Source organism: Chroicocephalus ridibundus, chromosome 16 (assembly GCF_963924245.1).
Source record: "Chroicocephalus ridibundus chromosome 16, bChrRid1.1, whole genome shotgun sequence".
Taxonomy (NCBI): domain Eukaryota; kingdom Metazoa; phylum Chordata; class Aves; order Charadriiformes; family Laridae; genus Chroicocephalus; species Chroicocephalus ridibundus.
This window is the reverse complement of record NC_086299.1, coordinates 5,354,626-5,374,403: the sequence shown is the minus strand read 5'-3', so window position 1 is coordinate 5,374,403 and position 19,778 is coordinate 5,354,626. Positions and strand designations below refer to the sequence as shown.

The window sequence follows — 19,778 nt, the reverse complement described above, 5'->3', positions numbered from 1 at the left end:
TGCCGTAACCCTTCAGCCGCGTGCTCCTTCTGTGGGTTTTGCTTTGTGGTGCCTCTGTAGGCTGATGTGGAGGAGTGTGACTTCTGGCTTCCTTGTGCTGCTAGCGTACATAAAGTACAATTTCCTCAGAAGCTTTGAGTTTTTAATTAAATGACAGTTTGAAAGTTACTCCAACATGATTTTTGAAGAATTTTTCATATGTTTAAAAGTGGGATAATTACTTGCATTGATTTACTTGTGATTGGAAATAGTTGGGTTTTTTTATCTTCAGTGCTTATGATCTCTAAATTGTACTTGAGAAACAGAGGGTAACAGAGTGTGTAAAGTTGTGTTTACTGTTTAAAATAATGTTTCAATTATTATGCAGTGGTGTGGCAGAAACAGCGCGCCTCAGGAACCCAAGGAAGAGAACTTCTGTTATGTGAAATATATTGTGGCAGATGTCTTTTGTTTTCTTTTGTTAATAATAGCTTTATTTTTAACTTGTTTTTATTACTAGGTATTGATGTTAAAAAAGGCAGAGGCCGTTACATTGATACATGCATGGTAACGTTTGCGCCCCGTTACCTATTAGATAATAAATCAACCTACAAGCTTGCCTTTGTTCAGCGGGAATTTGCCAGAGGCCGGGTAAGATGCTTCCTTTTTGTTCCTTGTTATTACAATACCTGTAGTTAGTCACAGCATCTTCTAATCAAAAACCGCAAAAAAATTATACTTGAAAGTATCGTTGGCTGGTTACGAGGGTCTTTCTCGTTCTAGTACCAGCATCCACCTAACACAATAATTGCTGTGTTCGTATTTGAGAGGTATATAGGTTAATACTGTATTTTCTATTACTTATAGGATATGTATTTACCAATTTCTATTCCTAGGGAACATCCAATCCTGATGGCTACATCTCCACATTGCCGGGTTCCAGCGTCGTGTTCCACTGGCCACGGAACGATTATGATCAACTGTTGTGTGTGAGACTAATGGATGTCCCAAACTGCGTGTGGTCTGGGGGCTTTGAGGTCAACAAAAATAACTCGTTCCATATTAATATGAGGTAGTATTATCTATGAATCTTCTGTAGAATACATCCATTTCTTGATAGAAGCAGCTGTTTAACACTTACACCTGTGGGTAACGCAAATGAGAAGCTCACCTATCTTGCACTTGTTTGTTCTTGTTCAGGGACACTCTGGGGAAGTGTTACTTCTTAAGAGTAGAAATTACTCTTCAAGGAGCCACATACCGCGTTGCGTTCAGTGACACAGATCAGTTACCACCACCTTTCCGCATAGACAATTTTTCCAAGGTAAAAGAGGAAAAAACCACTTTTTTTTCTTTTAGGGAAAAAGGAAAGTAGGAGTTCTTTTATATTTGTTAGAAGAGGGAGCTGACTAGCTTGTGTAATGAAATAAAATGGAAGCGTGTGTAGCAGGAGGTATTTATTTATAATAATTGTAATTTTCTGATTAGTAAAAAGTGGTAGTCCTCAACTACTTCATCTTGTCCAAATAATAGCTCTAATATTGTGGCTGTCAGGTGTGCGTTAAAAGTCTCTTACAAGGAAGAGAGTTAGTACTGATGAGAAAATTGTGCTAGGTGATAGTTTGTCATCTGTTCTGTGTTCTTTCAGCACTTGTAGCCTGTAAAAAGGATTCGGGCTACAGCTGCCACTTCCTTTCTCTGTGTCTTTGGGCTTCCATGGCAGTGATTATAAAAATCAGAGAATTTACTTTGTGTGTTTTACAGTAACTTACTGCCTTGTGATCAGAGCAGGAGACAGAGCTCTTAATAATTACTAATTTTCATTCTGGATTTTGGTACTGAACTGTTAAAATAAAACTGAGCAAGTCTCCTAATTTTGATTAGGAGGGTTTGGGATGCTACCATGGGACTACAGACATTTTGAACCATGGATGACAGATGAAAGCAAAGATGACATTTCTCGTCCCTTCGAGACTATCTTGATTGAGACTCGAATGGAAGAAAATGCATATGAAGCCATTGGGGCGGGAGAGGAGTGATCCGAATGTGTTCCAGTGATCAGCTCCTGAAAAATGAAAAAATAATAGCAAAAAATCTGTCTCATTAACAACTTGTGTGAAACTGAATCCTCTTTCATAACTGTTACAGGTCCCAGTTGTTTTTAATCAGCATGGTGTTGTCGAGCCAAGACTGTACACTGAAGTGAAGCCCCTGACTTCTCTGGATTATGCGTGGGATGAACCTGTTCTACCGCCTTTTATAATGCTGACGGTTAAAGGGGCAGGCTCCTCCGAAATCGTCTGTAGCATGAATGACTTCCAAGACAGCAAGCAGCTTTTATATGAAAACTTCATTTATATTGCCGCTGCATACACTTTCTCAGGGTAATTCTTTATATATTGGAAGAAAATATTTTGAGTGTTCGTGGTGTTCTTCAGGCTTTACATTAATATTCTTCTAATGGTTGCCGTTTGAAAGTTGTTTCAAATGCAGCTAAACTTCTGTCCCCATTGTAGCTAGCAGAAGAAACGCCAAAATTCAGAAGCTGAGTCTGACAGCCAGTAAGCCACATATCTTTCCTTGTTTGGTCGTGGTAACTTAGCTTTATAGGTGCATCTTGCCATTGGTTTTGTCACACAGTGAGAAAGATTTAGCATATGGCATCTGCTGTGACCCCCCTGTCTGATCTTAGAAGATATGGGATGTTTAAGGTCACATTTGGGGGCTTAGTTTCATTTGGTGGATTAAGAACACCTGATGATAGGACATACCTATTTATGATGTGCCTGGGAATTTTCAACTTGCACTAGTTTATATGCGATTGAAATCAGCTGTGGGAGATTGATACATGCTTTGTTACTTTCCTCAATATGAGGTGGAAAACTTTCTTTGGAATTCATCTGCTTTGCCTGTGAAGTTCCTAGTCACAGTGAGAAATTGAAGCCCTTTTAAAGAATGTACTAAACTGGCACCTTACACCGGTAATTTCAAAAATAACAAGAGGAAAAAAAGCCCAATATGTATTTTTGTCTGGTTGTCTATATCGAAAGCATAAGCTTTCTCAGTTGGATTTTGGTACAGATCTAATTCAGTCTACAGAAAAAGCAGCTACTCTGAATAAACATGATGATGTATTCTTGGTGTTCTAGTTTACAGGAGCCAAGTGTAAGACCAGTTGCCTCGAATAAGGATGCTGCATACGCAGAGCTTGTCCTTGATGTTTCTCCAAAGACTCAACGAGTTGTACTGAAAAAGAAGGTACCAACACACATCGATTTTATTAAAATGCTGCTGCTATATGCTGAAGTAAAATCATATGCTGAGAGAAGGAAAAAATAAAAACATTTTCATGGTAACTTTTAAAGGGTGGAGACAGACCCCATTGAAAGCGAGAGGTTATTGCAATTCAGGTTGCTTGAATTACGGTGCTGCTTCCATGTAAGACTTTTATGGGGGTACGGGTGACAGAAAAGGGATTGGAATAAAAGTAGTGCAGAACATTGTAAATGCTTCTAAGACAACCAAGTGTTGCAATTGTATGTTGGATGTTCTAATGAAGTTACAGGGTAGGGCATGCTTCCTTTTTGGTTGTGTTATAAGTCTTCTAGTTCTGGAGCTCTTAAGAAATGGAAACTGTATGTAAATATTGCTGAGATTAAAAAGAGCTTGTAAATACACCTCTGCATGTAACAGTGCTAACATAGGATGCATATTCATTGAATATCAGTGTTGAATTAGAAGTTTTCATACAAACTAGTTCCCAATTCTAATTCACAGGGCTCTGAAGTTAAAAATATACAAGTCTTTCCAAGGATTATAATTCAAAGCATCTGATAGCAAAACAGAACAGAAATATTTGCTTTGTAGTGCTGTGTTCATTTAAATGTTGAATTTTTGTGCAACAGGAGCCAGGAAAGCGATCCCAGCTTTGGAGGATGACGGGCGCGGGAATGCTTTGCCATGAAGGTTCTTCAGTTCCTCATAACCCCCATAAACCTTCTCCTCGGGCTGTGGACTCCTGTATGATTTTAGATATTGCAGGCCTGGCAGCTGTCACAGATAACAGGTATGGCAAATACAATTTCTCGGGAAGCCGATGTAGATTCTAACCATGTCTTTGAAAGCTTACTTAACGTGATATTCTCTGAATAAGGAAATAAATTATTCTGAAGGCATGTGGAAGAGCTAGATTTTATCTGCCTTTGTGAACAGACCTCATGATCACTTTTGTGACTTGGAAATGTTTTTAAAAGCCTGGCTAATATATTCTTAGCAGTAGATTGTCAAAAGAGCACTTCAGAAATGAGATTAGGAAAGTGAGTTTGAACAAAATTAGAGTAAGTGTTCACCATTAACATTTCTCAAGAGTCAAACTGCGAAGTTGGAATCTCTAAGTATTGGGCACACGCTAATTTTGTTGCAGGTACGAGCCCCTGATGTTGAGGAAGCCCGACCGACGGCGCAGTACTACCCAAACATGGAGTTTCCGTGATGGAAAGTTGACCTGTGGTATTCATGGACTTGTTGTCCAGGTCAGAACTGATTCCACGTGCAACTTGTTTTCTCTGTTGCTGCCATAGCTGACAGAATCATTTGGGCTTAGGAGTGAAATGAACTAAAAGCTTTGAGGCCAAAGTTCAGAAAACAGAGGAAACCAGACTTGTGCAAACACTGTGTGTAGTTTAAATTCATGTTTGAATGTTCTTATCAATTTTGAATAATTAAAATACTATTTCAAAAGTAAATGATTATAAAATTAATAGTAGATCATTGTTGAAAATGTGCAGTATAGTGATAAACAGGGCCTTGATAGTCTCAGACATACCAAATGTGACAGTGCTGTAGATTGCGTCAGTTACGATCACTGACGAAACTCACGATTTACGTATAACCAGCACTTCCCAGAATCATGGTTCTAACATTTTAGTAATAAGAAATTTAAAAGCAGTTCAAAGTGCTTGCTTTCTTTGTGTTCCAGGAAATCTGACTTGCAGACAGCTAACGCTTGGAAATTATTTGATAATTCTGCCTGCTGCTGTTCGAATTTGTAGTCACAGAAACATGGATTGCTTTTACAAATTCTAGAATTAAATGTCAAAGAATTTTGATGCTCTTTTTTTTTTTAAGTGTTTCAACCATATTTATCCATTGCTTACAAACAAATTTGAGTAAGTTATCCAGCATATTGTTGAAATAACAAAATATGTTTGTAATAAATAATATTATTTTATTACTTAGTCCCATGACGTTGCATTGATCATTTTGTGATCAAATTACAATAGCTTTGTAAGTTACTACTTGTCCGTTTGAAGCAACCAAAAAGCCCTGCGTTGCTTTTTTACGATGTTGACTCGTAAGGATTTACATTCTCATCTGCAGATGCAGAGTTCAGCTTTTCAAAAGCTTTCTATCATTTTGAAAATGTTTTCAGGAAGGACTTCCTATGCTCAGTCCTGATACGATAGCTGCCGTTTCTCAACGTGCAGTGGGAATACCTAACTATTGATCTTGCCTGTTTCTTCTGGCTGCCAAGCAGATTAAACATGAGTTACCAGAAGATTTAGTAATATCAAGTAAAATGCTGCTGGACTGCTTTTCTTTTAGTACTGGAGAGTAAGAAACGTGGTCATTTCCCCCCCACACAGACTACTCAGCCTGAGGTGGAGTCTCAAATGACTTTTTTCTACAGCTGTGTAAGGAGAGGAAAGTAAAATACATTTTTTAAATTAATGTATGTAAATAGTTATCTGAAGCCTTTACCTATTTTTTTTTCTTTCTTTACCCTTCTTTCTTTCTGCAGGCGAAGGGAGGAATACGAGGTCTTCATGATGGAGCAGAAGTTGTTCTTGGTCCTGACACTTCACTTGAACTTTTGGGGCCAGTTCCACCTGAACAGCAGTTCATAAACCAGAAGATGAGGCCTGGCTCGGGAGTTCTGGCCGTTAGAGTCATCCCGGATGGGCCAACTAGAGTTCTACAGGTGAAGGTCCCGCATTAACTAGGACCTAGTTTCATTATTTGCTTGTACTTGAAATACTTTTTCTGTGTTGCATCTCTAAATTCCTACAAAAAGTTAACTTCATAATGACATGAAGGGGGAGGGGAATAAAACAGAAATAATTGCAACAAAAGTTATCATTGTACTTTATTTTTTAAAAAAATAATTTTATATGGTAGGACAATATAGCTGTTATTTATAAATAGGAAAGCGATCATTGTAGTAATTTATTTGTTTATCAGATAACAGATTTTAACCAACGTAGAAACGATCGTTTATCCGGTGAAGGAGATGAACTTCCAGTTACGGAACAAGATCTACGCAAGTTTAAAAATCCAGATACAGAGCAGGAATTAGAAGTAAGATACTACAACTACTATCTGTCTAATTTATGTGTTATTTTCCTTTCTAGATTTTAGAGAAAGGTTTGGGGAGGGTTGTTCCTTAGCTTTTCCTCATTATGACCTCTTGTTATGAACTTGTAGATTTTCCTACTAAAACTCATTCTTAAAAGTTGGGTTTTTATGTCTTAAGACCTCTTCATTTGAAGACTAATTGTAAATGAGCTGTTCAGCCTCTCTGGAGAGGAGTCTGAAAAATAACTTCTTTGCAGACTTATGTATTCAGTATCACAGGGATTTTCAGTGTTGCTTTTTTTGTGGGGTTTTTTTTCCCCCACTTCAAATATTCTTCTCTCAGGTGCTTGTGAAACTGGAAGGTGGAATAGGATTGTCTTTGGTCAACAAAGTTCCTGAAGAGCTGATATTTGCAAGCCTCACAAGAATTAATGTCCACTACACGCAACTGTCAACAAGTCAGGTGCTAGAGCTCAGTGTGCAAGACATACAGGTATTTCCCATTTTGAAACAAATGGCTCTTCTGCGGGTTTTGTTGTCATAATAGGGTTGAAAAACATTTAGAGCTGTTACTACTAAGATTTCAATTCCTAAATGTAGAAGTTTTGATTAGTGTCAATGTTTCCTTTTTTTGTTGTTCTCTACTTAGTAATATTTGAGACAATGATATGTTGTATTTCATGCCCCCCCCCCCCAATTTCTGTTAGGCAATTTAGAATCTTTTTTGTTTTGAAAACAAGTCAGATCGAGATTTTTCTCCCTTCCTGGTTCTTTTTCATTACGTAACGAAAAGGCAGCCATTGAGAGCAGGAGTGCTAATGCTGGTAGTACCGCAGTATAAATCATAGAATCATAGATAAATGAAACAAATACAAACTTTTATATTTTTTTTTTCCAACTAGATTTTGCTTTTGACTTTGCAGAGTTTTGCCTTAGCCTTTGTTTTCAGTTTGGTCTTTGAAATTCAGAATTCACAAGTTTAACTGAAGACTGTAGAAACTGCTTCTATTCTACTAAAAAACTCCTTTAAATTATTGGAATTCTGTTCCCAGTAAGTAAGATTTCCGTGGAAGGAGAATTGTGGGTACTGACGTAGATTACATGAGATAAATGGATACTCGCATGCAACAGTTAAACTTCAAGGCAGGAGTAGCTTATCTCTGCTGTTGTTTAATATTTTTGGCAGTGTCTTTTGAAAAAAGGAAAACCACAAGAGGACATAGCAATTTTGTTATAGGTTTTGCTTGTTAGTAGCTATAACCATTTTTTCAAATGGAGGACATTTCTGAATGTTTTTTTGGTACGGTCTCAGCGGTGATCAATAACCCAGCATATTCAGTATCTCCCTGGCTCAGGGACCATGTGTTTCTGAAAGCTTTTAAGTCCTCAGTTAAAGAGGATCGATTTTGCTATTTATTGTCACCTGTTCAGATTTTGTTGTCTCTCTTGTCCACTCTGTAGGTGGACAACCAGCTTATTGGCACCACACGGCCTTTTATGCTCTTTCTGACCCCCAAGATGAGTGAAAATGAACCCGTGGAGACTGGTCCGGCAGTGCAAGTGAACGCAATGAAATTTCCCAGTAAAAGTGCGCTGACTGATATATACAAGGTAAACCACAGCCTTTTAATCGTGCCATGCCAGTATTACCCTGTTTAAATCACCATTGCTGCTCCTAATTTTTGCTAGTAATCTGAATTAAATAATTTGTGAAACGCGCTTTGTTGAATTAATGCTGAGGTTTAAATGATGCTATACCCACTTTCTCATGCTCACAGTGTTTAAAGCTACAGTACAGTGATGAACAGGATAATACATTCAAAAATATAACAAATTAGGCCTCAAAAATATAACAAATTAGGCCAGACGCCTGTTTGTTCATGTCTGTGACCTTACTTTCAAGCCGGGTATTCTCACCTCAGAGTTGATAGGTACCATTGTGGCGCAGTGCAGCAGAATACCTGTGCTGTGCTTTTCATGAGTCGTGTACAAGGTTATTACTTTTCTCTGATAAGCTGTGATCTTGCAGCATAAACCCTGTTCTGTGTACTGCAGCTATTGATGGTGTTTCTAAACTGATGCACCAACTGTGGTACGTGTTGTGAGGGCAAAACTGCGTTGGTTATCAAAACCTATTTTCTCACTTGGAATCTTCACCCCTGTGTTTCGATGCTATTTTGAAAAGCAGCTGATTTTGGTGTTGGGAAACAGCAAAGCGTCAGATTCTGAATTGTTTGTATTAGGTAATGAAGCACAATACCTTCCAAAAAATTGAAACAGTCATCACTAGTTGTAGGTAACTTTAAGTGACGAAAACTACCAAAGTCGTTTTGAAGGTGGGAATTCTACTACAAATCCCTTCCAGAGAAAATATTCTGTTGAACACCACATTGTCCTATTTAATGGCTTACATGGATCATATTTCCAGTGTTAATACTGTAAACTGAGACTTATTTATCTTTGTAGCATCTGATGATCACTGCTCGAAAGTTCACAGTTCAAATTGAGGAGAAACTACTTCTGAAGCTGTTGAGTTTCTTTGGCTATGATCAATCTGACTCAGGTATAGTATAAAGTTACAAAGACCAGTTTTACAGTATACAGAAGTATTATGATCTTTGCATATAAAACAAGTTCCAAACGCCTGCCAAGCTCTTAGCTGCTTGGAAACGGCCGCTGTGGAACAGGAGGCTGGAAAGCTGATGTCTCAACAGCCCCTGTAAAGCTGGTCAGGTATTTTGTGCTTGTTCCGGTGTCCGGGTGATGAGCCATGTACCATGCTGTTGTCCAGCACATTGGGCTGAGCTGAGCCTCCATGGGAAGGAGTTTAGTATTCATCCTAACTTCCTGTATCAGGATTCATCTGAATTGGGATAAAAGAAATTATGTTACTACTTTAGCAAACCACTTTGTTTAGTCATGTTTGTTTATTTAAACCCAGGGCTAGAAATGGGATTTCTGTTCATTTGTTCCTTGGGCAATTCCTCTTGCTTAACTGAAGGAAAATTCTGGCTGGCTGACCTTTTACTTGTGGCATCCGTACCCCTGGCTTTAATCGTAATAGAAGTTTTCTTCCATTCAGTGAGGCAAGACAGAGCTCTTGAATCTTCTCACCTCATAGATATTGTTCTGCTACTTACATGGCAGGTTTATCTGTGCTTTGGAGACTTTCTGAAGTGTCTGTTTCGGAGTGGCAATTGAAAAAGTCACTTTGTGCAGTAGCGTGTCTAGAGTTACATAATACAGTAACTATTGCAGGAAAAAACTATTTTTGGCGTGATTCAAAATGTGGGCAAGAGCACTGTATCTTGCTAATCCACAGTATCTTCTGAATTGTCTCTGAAAAAATACGAGTATTATGTTTCCCAGTTTCACAGAGGACTTAAAGCTTAGATTTGCAGTGATGAGGAAGAAATAAAGATTTTGAGTTTTGCTCTTAAGCTGTTCACTAATCTGTCCTTTGGTTTGGTTTACGCTGACGCTTTTGCTGTGTTTTTGTTTCCTTACTTACTGTACACTCTTTGTAGTTTAGCCACTGATGCTGATGATGTCATCTAAGATTCGGACAAAAATTATTCTGCCATTTACATTCAGCATGTTTAATTGTTCAACCTGAGTTCATAAGACTTTGTTATCGTTCATCTTTCCCCCTCCCTTCTCACACCACCAAGATGCTCTTACAAATAACATGTGAACCTGTTAGTGTCAACCAAATTTGGCTCGCTCTGTACCTAAATTGATTTCTTGAATGTCTTCCATGAAGGCGTTTTGTCCATTCTGTAGTGATAAATGAGAAGGTTGTCAGCTTTGCTTGTTTTGTACATTGCGTTGATAGTTGAGCGTGTAAGGAAGTAGAGAGAAAGGAGAGAGAGGAAAACATATTTTAAGACCGTGACTACACAGTCGGAAACTCTGCATAGTTACGTTCCTATCTCCTTGTTTCTGGATGCTGACAAGATATATTAGAAGTGAGATTAAAAGCTCAAATAACTTAAGCTATGGATTTGGATGACTTTTTAGCTATCTACAACTACATTCAGGTTTTAGAGATGCAGGCAGATCTGAAAAAAAGTTCTTGAGCCTCAAAGGTCAACTTTTCATGTCACAAGGAAAGAGTAATTTTGCTGGCTACACTAGCAGTCACACGTACTTTTTATTTGTACAGAGACACTATGAGCTTTTTACAGGGTATGCATTCATAACCCCATATTTATTCATATAAAATCTATTCTGATTCCTGTGTTTTGTCTGGATGCAGAAGTTGAAAAGTATGATGAAAACCTCCATGAAAAGGCTGTTGAACAAGGTGGAGGACAAAAGCGATACTACTTTGAAAATCTGAAAATTAGTGTGCCTCAAATAAAGTTGAGTGTCTTCACTTCCAACAAGCTGCCTTTGGATCTCCAGGTACGCCATTCACTCTGTGCTTCTAAGTAAAGAGATTCTGTTGTAGGAGGCAAAAGGAACAGAAGCTTTAACTTACTACTGTTAATTTCCATTTGCCTTCCATTATTTAAGTTACAAATAATAGAAGTTCCAATAACTTCTGTTATCTAATTTGCATACTTTCCAGTCTCTTTTGTAATATTCTTTCATTTGAAGCACAGCCAACTTCACCTAATAACTCCCTACTTTACAAAGGATTTTAGTTACATTAATGGTAGCGTAAAGAGGCTTAGAGGGAACGACCATCGTATGGGAGGGCCGAGGTGAGGGTGAAGAAAAATAAGAAGTTATTCAACTTAGGGAGCAGAAATACAGGACAACTCTGAGTGTCTTCATCCAAAAAACGTTGTCTTATTGGCATCGGAGGGTTTGCATGAGCACTGTGCAATTCAGTTTAATATTAAAGTGAATTCAGATTGAGGATGGACCTCAAACAGGTGGAAAATCTGGTCTTGTTCATGTGGTAGTAAATGTTCTGGCACGGCCATTTAAGTGAACCAGGGATTCCAAACGACAGCAAGAAGACAGTCTTGTCCAGTGTTTCCAGCTTGGGTGTTGGGACCCTCCTGGACATAATAAGGTAGCGACAATCAGCAGTATTTCAGTTCCTCTGAGCTAATAAACTAATTCCCTCCAAGGTGGGGGAGTTGAAACAGAACCAACACAACAAACCATAAAACCCCCTCCCCACTGTGGAGGAGCTGAGCTGCTGCCTGTTCAGCTGGTGTGTTCAGAAGACAAAATTGAGACACTGACCAGGCTTTTTTGTGCCCTTGATATTACGGCCATCAAGATGTGCAAGCTTTTAAAGAACTTTAGTTTTGTGCAATGAGTGTATATGGTGGAGTCCTACCAAGATGACCCAGCATATCATCAGTCCTGCATTCTTGTGTTGCATTAACCAAACCTTTGTGCAAAGGAGGACAATTCAGTAGCTAGCTGCAATATTCCTCACCATTCAACAGCATCAGCAGTGTCTTGAAAGTGTTTGCATTTTAGCTTCAACATGAAAATGCTTATCATCTGATTATCTCAAATTTAGAGAGAGAGAAAGCAGTGTTAGTGGTGAGTGCCTTTAAGAAACACATAATGTGCGCTGTTGTGATCGGATTTCCTACCACCTTTGGTATATGATTGCATATGGATGTCTTGGCAGCTGCCAGCGTTGTTCCCAGGAGAAAACTTGGTGTGTACACTTTTTTCCCCCTAATGATACCAGTGACTGACTGTGTTCCGTGGCACAGAAGGAGTTCCATTCAGTTTTGTAGCACGGGAGAGTTCAGGGTAGGAGGGAGAGAATAATCACAGTAGAGCCTTTGTAGATGTTTTTCTAACTACCTCTAATGTTTCTGGCTTGGACATTGCTGTCTGGTAATTTGGTGTAGACAGATTATTTTTATTAGGTACCAGTATTAACAAAGTTGCTTTATATAATATCTGATAGTTAAACAGGAAATTACTTCCTACCCAAGCGAATGATGAGGACTACTCTAGTTAGTCATCCATTTACTGGAAAAATAAATAGGTCCTTTCTTACTTGCAAATTTACCTTAGACCTGTAATTTACCTTAATTGCCTGCAGATGGCAGAAAAACTCACATTATTTCCTACCAAGCATGCTTTAGTGATTAATGTAAAAAGATACAACACGAGTATCAGGCTTCTTGCCGCCTTCAGATTTTCTGATGTTGGTGGCTGTGCAGATGCCATTACCAAGACCTGAACTAGAAGGAATCTCTTTCTTTCCTATAAGACTAGTTTTCTTGTTAATTTTTCCAAAATTATTTTATTGGTGTGTGTGTATATATAGATGTATAGATTGTTGACCTTAAATATGGTATTTTATGTATAGATTGTACAGGTTACAGGCGCACCATGGCCTAATTACTGTCTTAGTTTTCTTCCTTGAAAATAATTGAAAAAGCTGGTTTAAGGAATTCTATTACACCATGTAATGTTGAGAAATGAGCCTCAGGCTTGCAGGAAATATTGTGTGTTATTCCAACTTATCCTGACACTTAGTCAATTCATAGAACTTCAGCAGAGTGGAAAATACAGTTTTGTCTTCACTACATATCAAGGGAATTCATTTGGGTTCGGTTTAGTTGAACATTAGAGCAGTTATAGCAAGGTGCTAAGCATGGAATCTTAAACACGTTTTGTTTTGAAATATTTCTACCAAGTGTAGGAGACATTGCATGAGGAAGAGTGTCTAATGACTGTCTCGTTATTGAAGAAATGCAGTTCTAATAATTGATCACTGCTTACAAGTAAAAGGTTTATGGAGTGATTGCCCTCTATATCAAAGCGTCTCCGTGGCAGCAGTAAACTACTCTCGCAGCTTCAGATAATTTTCGTTTGTTACCCATTGAAAGATTAATTCATTTGGATGCTGTGAATGAGAAGTAGAGAGAAAAATTAAAGTAGAAATATCTTTTATTTAATTAGGCATTGAAAAGCACGCTGGGATTTCCTCTAATCCGATTTGAAGATGCTGTGATTAATCTGGATCCTTTCACCAGGGTCCATCCCTATGAAACTCAGGAGTTTATCATTAATGACATTCTGAAACACTTCCAAGAGGTGAGTGTCAGACAGACTTTATTGTGGCAAAGGCTGAACTTCTCTTGATTGATGAGTTCTCTACTGAGGCTGCAGGAGCTCTTTTTTGAGTATTTAGTGCTGTATTGCTTCTTTGGTATACAGAGAAATAGCATCACATGCTTCTCTTAGTACACTGCATTTTAAGATGAAACTATTGTTGATCTTACCGGTATTTGTGTGTTCATTTCTTCAGTAAAACTGTTCATTTCTTCAGTAAAATTACCTGGGTTTGTATATGCTTTTGTTGCAGGTGGGACTTTTTTTAGTCAACCTTGGTGGTGTTAATGTGATCCGTAAATGATATTTCATTCCTCGTCTTGATTTTACAGGAGCTGCTCAGTCAGGCAGCAAGGATTCTAGGTTCTGTGGACTTCCTTGGCAACCCTATGGGTCTATTGAATGATGTTTCAGAAGGTGTTACTGGACTTATAAAATACGGCAATGTTGGTGGTCTCATCAGAAATGTCACACATGGAGTATCAAACTCTGCTGCCAAGGTAATAATTATGATATTAAAGTCTGCTAAAACCATAAGCAAAAAATAGTCAGGAAACAAGTCAAATAGAATTATTGACCATCTGTAAATTGCTTTATGTCCTGTTCATTTTGTCAAAATTGTGTTTGAGTGTAGATTTTTTTTTTAAATGCTTTTTAATATACACTTCAGGGGTGCCAGAAACTCTGCAGGAGTCAGTGAAACCACTCAGGACCTTACTATTGATATACAGCTCTGTTGCAGATGGAATGCAGTAGTTAACTGGGGTGAGAGCCTGAATGTTGCTCGTGTGGTGTCATCTCCTATGTGCAGATGAACAAAGTTATATTTTATTGGGTATAGAATAGAGAGGGAGAGCACATTATAGCAATTTGGAGTATTTAAGAGTTTATTTAGTGTAACAGGAGTTGTTAACTTTTCTTTTTGGAAAGTGATTACACTGATGTGAATATCAATTATTATGCTAATACTTGAGGTTGTTTTTTTCTATGCCACATAGCAACAACCTAAGGAATTCCTAGATTGCTATGCATTTTTTCTTTAGTTTAATTTCAAAGTCTGCAACCTGCTCTAGGTGAGCCTGCTCTGGCAGGGGGGTTGGACTAGATGATCTCCAGAGATGATCTCCAGGTTGGAGTAGATGATCTCCAACCCCCCCTACCATTCTGTGATTCTGTGAATGTTCTTCTGATAGTGACTGAGAGAATTCAATGATATCAGTGGGAAAAGGTAATTCAGAAGATGTGAAGGGTGAAATGTAGAGTTTGCATAATTACAGCTAGCTCAAGACTAACGTTACCAAACCCAGTTAAACTGCCATAGAGATCCCCAGTGCGTAGCTGTGAGCACACCTAGCCCAGAGAGCTGAACCGTGAGAAAGATGACATCCACCTTCTCTGGCATAATTAGCTGGTTCCCAGCATTAGCCCATTTTGCACAATTTCAAATTCAGATAAAACACCATGTTGTTGATACTTGTGTCTTCATCCCATACGAGGTGATAGTGTGACTGTCAGCACTGCAAATACCGGCTTGTCCAGGAGCCTGGTAGGAGACTTTGTGAGCGTCTGCAAGGCAGGGCCCGTCTGTGCAAAGGAGGGGGTTTGTCCATGCTTTCTACTCCTGGTTCTAGTCTCTTGTGACCCATCCTCTCCACCCAATAGAGGATGTTTCTTTAGAGTTTCCTTTCTATAAAGTGTTGTTTCCTCATTACAGTCACATCTGCAGCAACAGTCTCATAAATCTTTCTTTAAAAGGCACGAGCCTTCCTATGTTTCCCACAAGGGCAAGGTCATTCTTTGAACTGTGGAGTCATTTGTAACCGAGGGGTTTGTGAAGGAAGGTTTTCAAAGGCAGAAGGGCAGTTGGATGCTGAGGTTCTTTCAAAATTCAACAGGAGCCGAGTGCCTGCTTCCCATTTATACCTTTGAAAATCACCCCACGTACTATTTATCTGTCTTCCCAGGTATTTTTTTCTTTCTCCTTGATATATCCGAAATGTCTGTGATGCAGTCCCACAAGTTCCCTTTTAAAAAATGTTTATATGGATTCTGTATTTGTCCTTTCAGAACAAGGAGACAATTATATACTTTAGGAAGGCTTAATAGTACCTTACAGAACTCCTTCCAAAGGGATGGATCCTAATTCTGCCACATAGAAGATGACAGTAAAAAAGGCTCAAATAATCAGTATGAATTCTTCCCTATATATTGTACTGCTTTTAGGCACCTACATCTGCAAGAAGACTAAGCCAGGAATGTCCGTATGATAAAAAAATGGACATTTCTAGTGCAATTTGTGAAGTGTTAAACTGCACCTGGGACAGTGTAGAACTTTTTCTTTTACTCCTTTCTGCTTTACTACGTATATGCGTTATGATCATGTCTAGGATATGTGAAGTTTTGGTAAAGAAAAAATGTAGGGGGGAAAAAAATAATTCCAGTTATTCGAGAAAAACATGACTGAAACAATAGATCATTTTTGTCTTGCTCTTGGTGCTCTCTGTAGGGAAAGTATTTTTAAGTATATTTTCACTGCATAAATTTTCACCTGATCCAGCTGTGCCACAGGGGCCCTCATCTTTGCAGCTTATAGAGCTGGTAACTAACGCAGCCCAGACTAGAGCGTATAAACCAGTGGCTGGGAAAAATACCCGTTTTGGTCAGTTTGGGTACCTGACTTCCAAAGTGGCCTAAATAAAAAAATCTGTCTTAGATTTTCAGATGAGTTAGCTTTTAAGGTGTGAGTAGACAGATAAACAAACTTTAATACCGTAATCATCACTTATAAAGTAACACTGCTTGACTGGATTGGAAAGTATGCTCTTTGAGTTGTATCTGGTTTTGTCATTTTATTGCTTTTCTATTTTATAGTTCTGTTGATTACCCCTGTAATGGCTTTTCCATGCATTTCAGAACACGCAGTGGGTAATGCCTTCTTTCAAGTGGAGAGCTGCAGTGTATTTAAGTTGGCACAAAACCGTAGGTTAAATAAAGTTCACTACAGACAGTTTTGTAGTTTTTATCCCTCGGAGACTCCCAAGTTCTGTATTTTAAAAAGTTCTTTGATCCTAAATATAGACACCTGAGGGAATTTCATTCCCTCTGAATGGAGACTTCTATAGTTGCCATATGCGTAGAAATGTCTTGCATTCTTGGCATCCACACCTTTTTTTTTTATTTCACCCTTTAGGCATGATAGTACTAAATCCTTAATTCCTGTTTCAGAGGTGTTTCAATTAGAAATGAATATTGAACACTGATCAGAATCTGAACGAAATGTTCTGCAGCTTGTGCTCTCCAAATGGAAAATGATGCGTGGTTGTGTCTGTTACTGGCAAATAGGTGTTGTGCTGACCTAATGAAATTGCTGGTGGTAAAGGATTGAAAAGATTAATCAGCTTCTCAATACGGTATTTTACTGGTCTGATTCTTCCAACCCTTAGAAGGAATTCTGTTATCTTTTATGAACTCAGAGCACATAGTGATGGGGTTGCTATGACTCTGCAGCAGGGCTTAGTTTCTGGAGATATATATATATATATAGGATGGAAATAATTATTGTGTACCTCCCTTCCTCTCAAAAAAAGTAATTTAATGAACTTCTTAAAAGAGCTTAATTTCCATATTGAACTTTGAAGTTTCCAGTGAGAAACTTAACTAGGCTTCTTAAGGAAAGGCAGACACCAGCCCCAGTTGCGTTTCCTCGTTAGGTTTTAGTGCGAGCTTGCAGAGCTCGGAGCTGCGGCTCCTCCGGCTTGGCAGTGGCTGCCCGAGAGCCCCAGACTCACAGACGGAACCCGAGATCCCCACCCTCACAGGCAGAGGAGCTGCACCAAAGAGTAGGGTGGGTGTTTGTTTTCCTTTATGGCTGAGGAGGGAGGCACAAATGGACTTCTGCCCGGGGCTTTCATTCCATGTCTTTAATTTAATTCAGTTCAGAGTGATGACAGAGCTGTTCAAGTGACAGAGAGACAAAAAGAGGTAGAGTGTTGGAACGAGGTAAGAAAATTATAAGACTAGTAAGGATACGAATATTGCTCCAGGTGAGTGTTTGACATGGAGGCATTTGTAGGAAAGGAGCATGAAAGCAACACGAAGGGAAAGAGGAGTTTTAACCCTTGTTGTAAGATAAATCAAAGCAGAATCTCAAGTGGTTGGCAGTGACAGAAAAATACAGATAACTGAATGGAAAGTGAAGAGGAAGTAATAAAGGGGTTATTTTAAAAACAAATCATGAACAAGTGTTTGACTTGTATGAATGTTAACTTTAACAAAACTGGCAATAAATAAGGTGAGGAGTGGATATAGCAGAGCACAGAAGGTTGGTACAATTTAAGCAGGTTCTACCCAGGAACAGACAGAAATGTTTCCAAAGCAGCCAAAGCTGATGGTTCCCTTTTATTTAAAGTTTCTTAGTTTATGTGACCAACCATTCTTACTTGACACCATTCAGAAGCAACAGCAACTGGCATTATAGCATCTTTGGAGACAACTGTGGTTCAGTAGTTCTAGGAATATTAGCTCAAAACACAATTCAAGGAGTTGAAAAAAAAATAATCCTATCTTGGTGACAGGGAACTTCTGACAAAATTACTCAGTAGACAATGAGAATCCTGCAACGGTGCAATGGCTGCAAACCGTGAGACGCTTCGCTGTAGACAGAAAGCTGCAAGTGACCATCTCGACTCTTAGAAAAAAAAGGGGAGGTTAGAAAGCTTTAACTTTCACACTTGCTTTAGCGGGATTTTTTTTTTTTAAGGGATTTACCAGCTGATTTCTTGCAAAATAAAAGACAGTGTTCCTGTTTTGCTGACTCATTGGGGAATTAAGTGGAAAAAAAAAGGAGAATTTAAAACATGGTATGCAAAGTGTTGCCAAATCACAAACTGTGAAATTAGAAATAAGCATTTATCATAGAGGTGGAATGAAATTTGATCTTAACCTAGGTTTTTTGAATGGTTAGCATGTCATGAAAACAGGCACGTATATCCCATATATCACAATTAGCAACTGAAGGAGAAAAAATGGGGTGTGGGTTTGAAATTAATGGCTTCAGTCTTGACAAAAGGCTAACTACGCCTCCCTTACCTATATATAGAGTTATATAGTTGTGTAGAACAGTGTGTTAAATAGTACAGATTTAAACTTGAAGGTGCTTGGACGTGTTTCCCTGAGGAGGAAAACACTATTTTTATGTCCATGGGCGATGGCCAAGGTCCCTTGTGAAGCTGGAGCAAGAGGTGGGTGGCATCAGCCCAGCAGAGCCCAGCGCCTCCCCCCGCAAAGAGCCGCTGGCTGTTGGCACAGCACACGTGACGGTGGGCCCAGTGAACGTGTTTGCGTCAGGTTTGCTTCAAAAATCTAATGGAACACAGAAAACCTGTGGGGTTTTGAACAGGAGGTTGTTTCAGATCCCAAGGGCGGTGGCAGGTGACTATGGCAGAAAACGGAACTGGCAGGAAGGAGACTGACTGCTGGGGTGTGCTACGCAAGGGAGCGCCCTCTGGAAATAAAAAGATGGGAAAGACGGTGTTAAAAAGCAAACTGCCGCCCTCTGAATACATTGTTGTTATGTATTAATTCCAGGAACGGCCCAAACTTCTCCAGGCTTTCTCTCAGGTTTTCAGTATGTAGAGGGGTTTGTCAGGAGGGGGATGTAAAAGGGCAAATGATTCCATTCCTGAAAATAAACAAACAGGGAGACCTTAAGGCTCCCTAAGAGTTAAAGCTGGGGGAGGGGAATTATCTGTTAAGAGTATTAGTTGTTTAATAAAGCGCAGTTGTCCTCCAGCTGAACCCGCCAGTGACTCTGCAGCGGGGTCATCCCAAGTTCAGGCCGCGGATCCGCTGCCTCCTGCTCCGGGAGCGCTGGGCTCCCGCCGCCCGCCCCGCGGCTCGCCAGCACGGCCCTGTCGGGACGCGTTAGGAAGCTTGGTTAACGATGGGATGTGAGCTAATTAATGCTCCGTTACTGGTGGAGGAGGCCACGCAGGATCTCAAGAAACACGCATTTGTTCGGTGGGAAAAGCCATTGCCTCCTCCTGGTTGTCAGTAATTTAGAGAGGGTCAAAGTTTATGTGTCTCTTAAAATGAGAAGCTGATTACAGCGTTGCGCTGATTTAGGATTTTCTAAATTAAGACTCTGTCAGTTCTATTCATAGTTCCATTACACGTTTCTCTCCGCGCAATCTGACTTGGTTATAAATGCGTTTTGGGCTGGGCCTGGACCATCCTTTCTGTTCAGGACTGTATTTAACAGTATGTATTAATGCCTGAAGGAAAGTGTAAAAGCATATTGCATTTAAATTTAACTGAATTCACTCATAAATATCTGAGCAATTCTTAAGAGACTGACAGAAGCCCTGTAAAAGTATTTTGTAGAACAACTTCAGACAGCT

At 39.2% G+C, this 19,778-nt stretch overlaps 1 protein-coding gene across 4 annotated transcripts in view; it reads left to right on the top strand.

Annotated features, from left to right (window-relative positions):
• The window catches only part of VPS13D (vacuolar protein sorting 13 homolog D), a 103,337-nt gene that overhangs the window by 50,376 nt on the left and 33,183 nt on the right, over nucleotides 1–19,778 (top strand). For all 4 annotated transcript variants that reach the window (XM_063354063.1, XM_063354061.1, XM_063354062.1 and 1 more), the window contains 15 exons: nucleotides 500–630; nucleotides 876–1,051; nucleotides 1,180–1,303; nucleotides 2,128–2,363; nucleotides 3,129–3,237; nucleotides 3,885–4,045; nucleotides 4,403–4,511; nucleotides 5,780–5,959; nucleotides 6,220–6,336; nucleotides 6,677–6,826; nucleotides 7,795–7,944; nucleotides 8,800–8,896; nucleotides 10,592–10,740; nucleotides 13,228–13,362; nucleotides 13,713–13,880. In XM_063354063.1, the coding sequence (XP_063210133.1) occupies nucleotides 500–630; nucleotides 876–1,051; nucleotides 1,180–1,303; nucleotides 2,128–2,363; nucleotides 3,129–3,237; nucleotides 3,885–4,045; nucleotides 4,403–4,511; nucleotides 5,780–5,959; nucleotides 6,220–6,336; nucleotides 6,677–6,826; nucleotides 7,795–7,944; nucleotides 8,800–8,896; nucleotides 10,592–10,740; nucleotides 13,228–13,362; nucleotides 13,713–13,880 (2,192 nt within the window). The remainder of the gene's footprint in view (nucleotides 1–499; nucleotides 631–875; nucleotides 1,052–1,179; nucleotides 1,304–2,127; nucleotides 2,364–3,128; nucleotides 3,238–3,884; nucleotides 4,046–4,402; nucleotides 4,512–5,779; nucleotides 5,960–6,219; nucleotides 6,337–6,676; nucleotides 6,827–7,794; nucleotides 7,945–8,799; nucleotides 8,897–10,591; nucleotides 10,741–13,227; nucleotides 13,363–13,712; nucleotides 13,881–19,778) is intronic.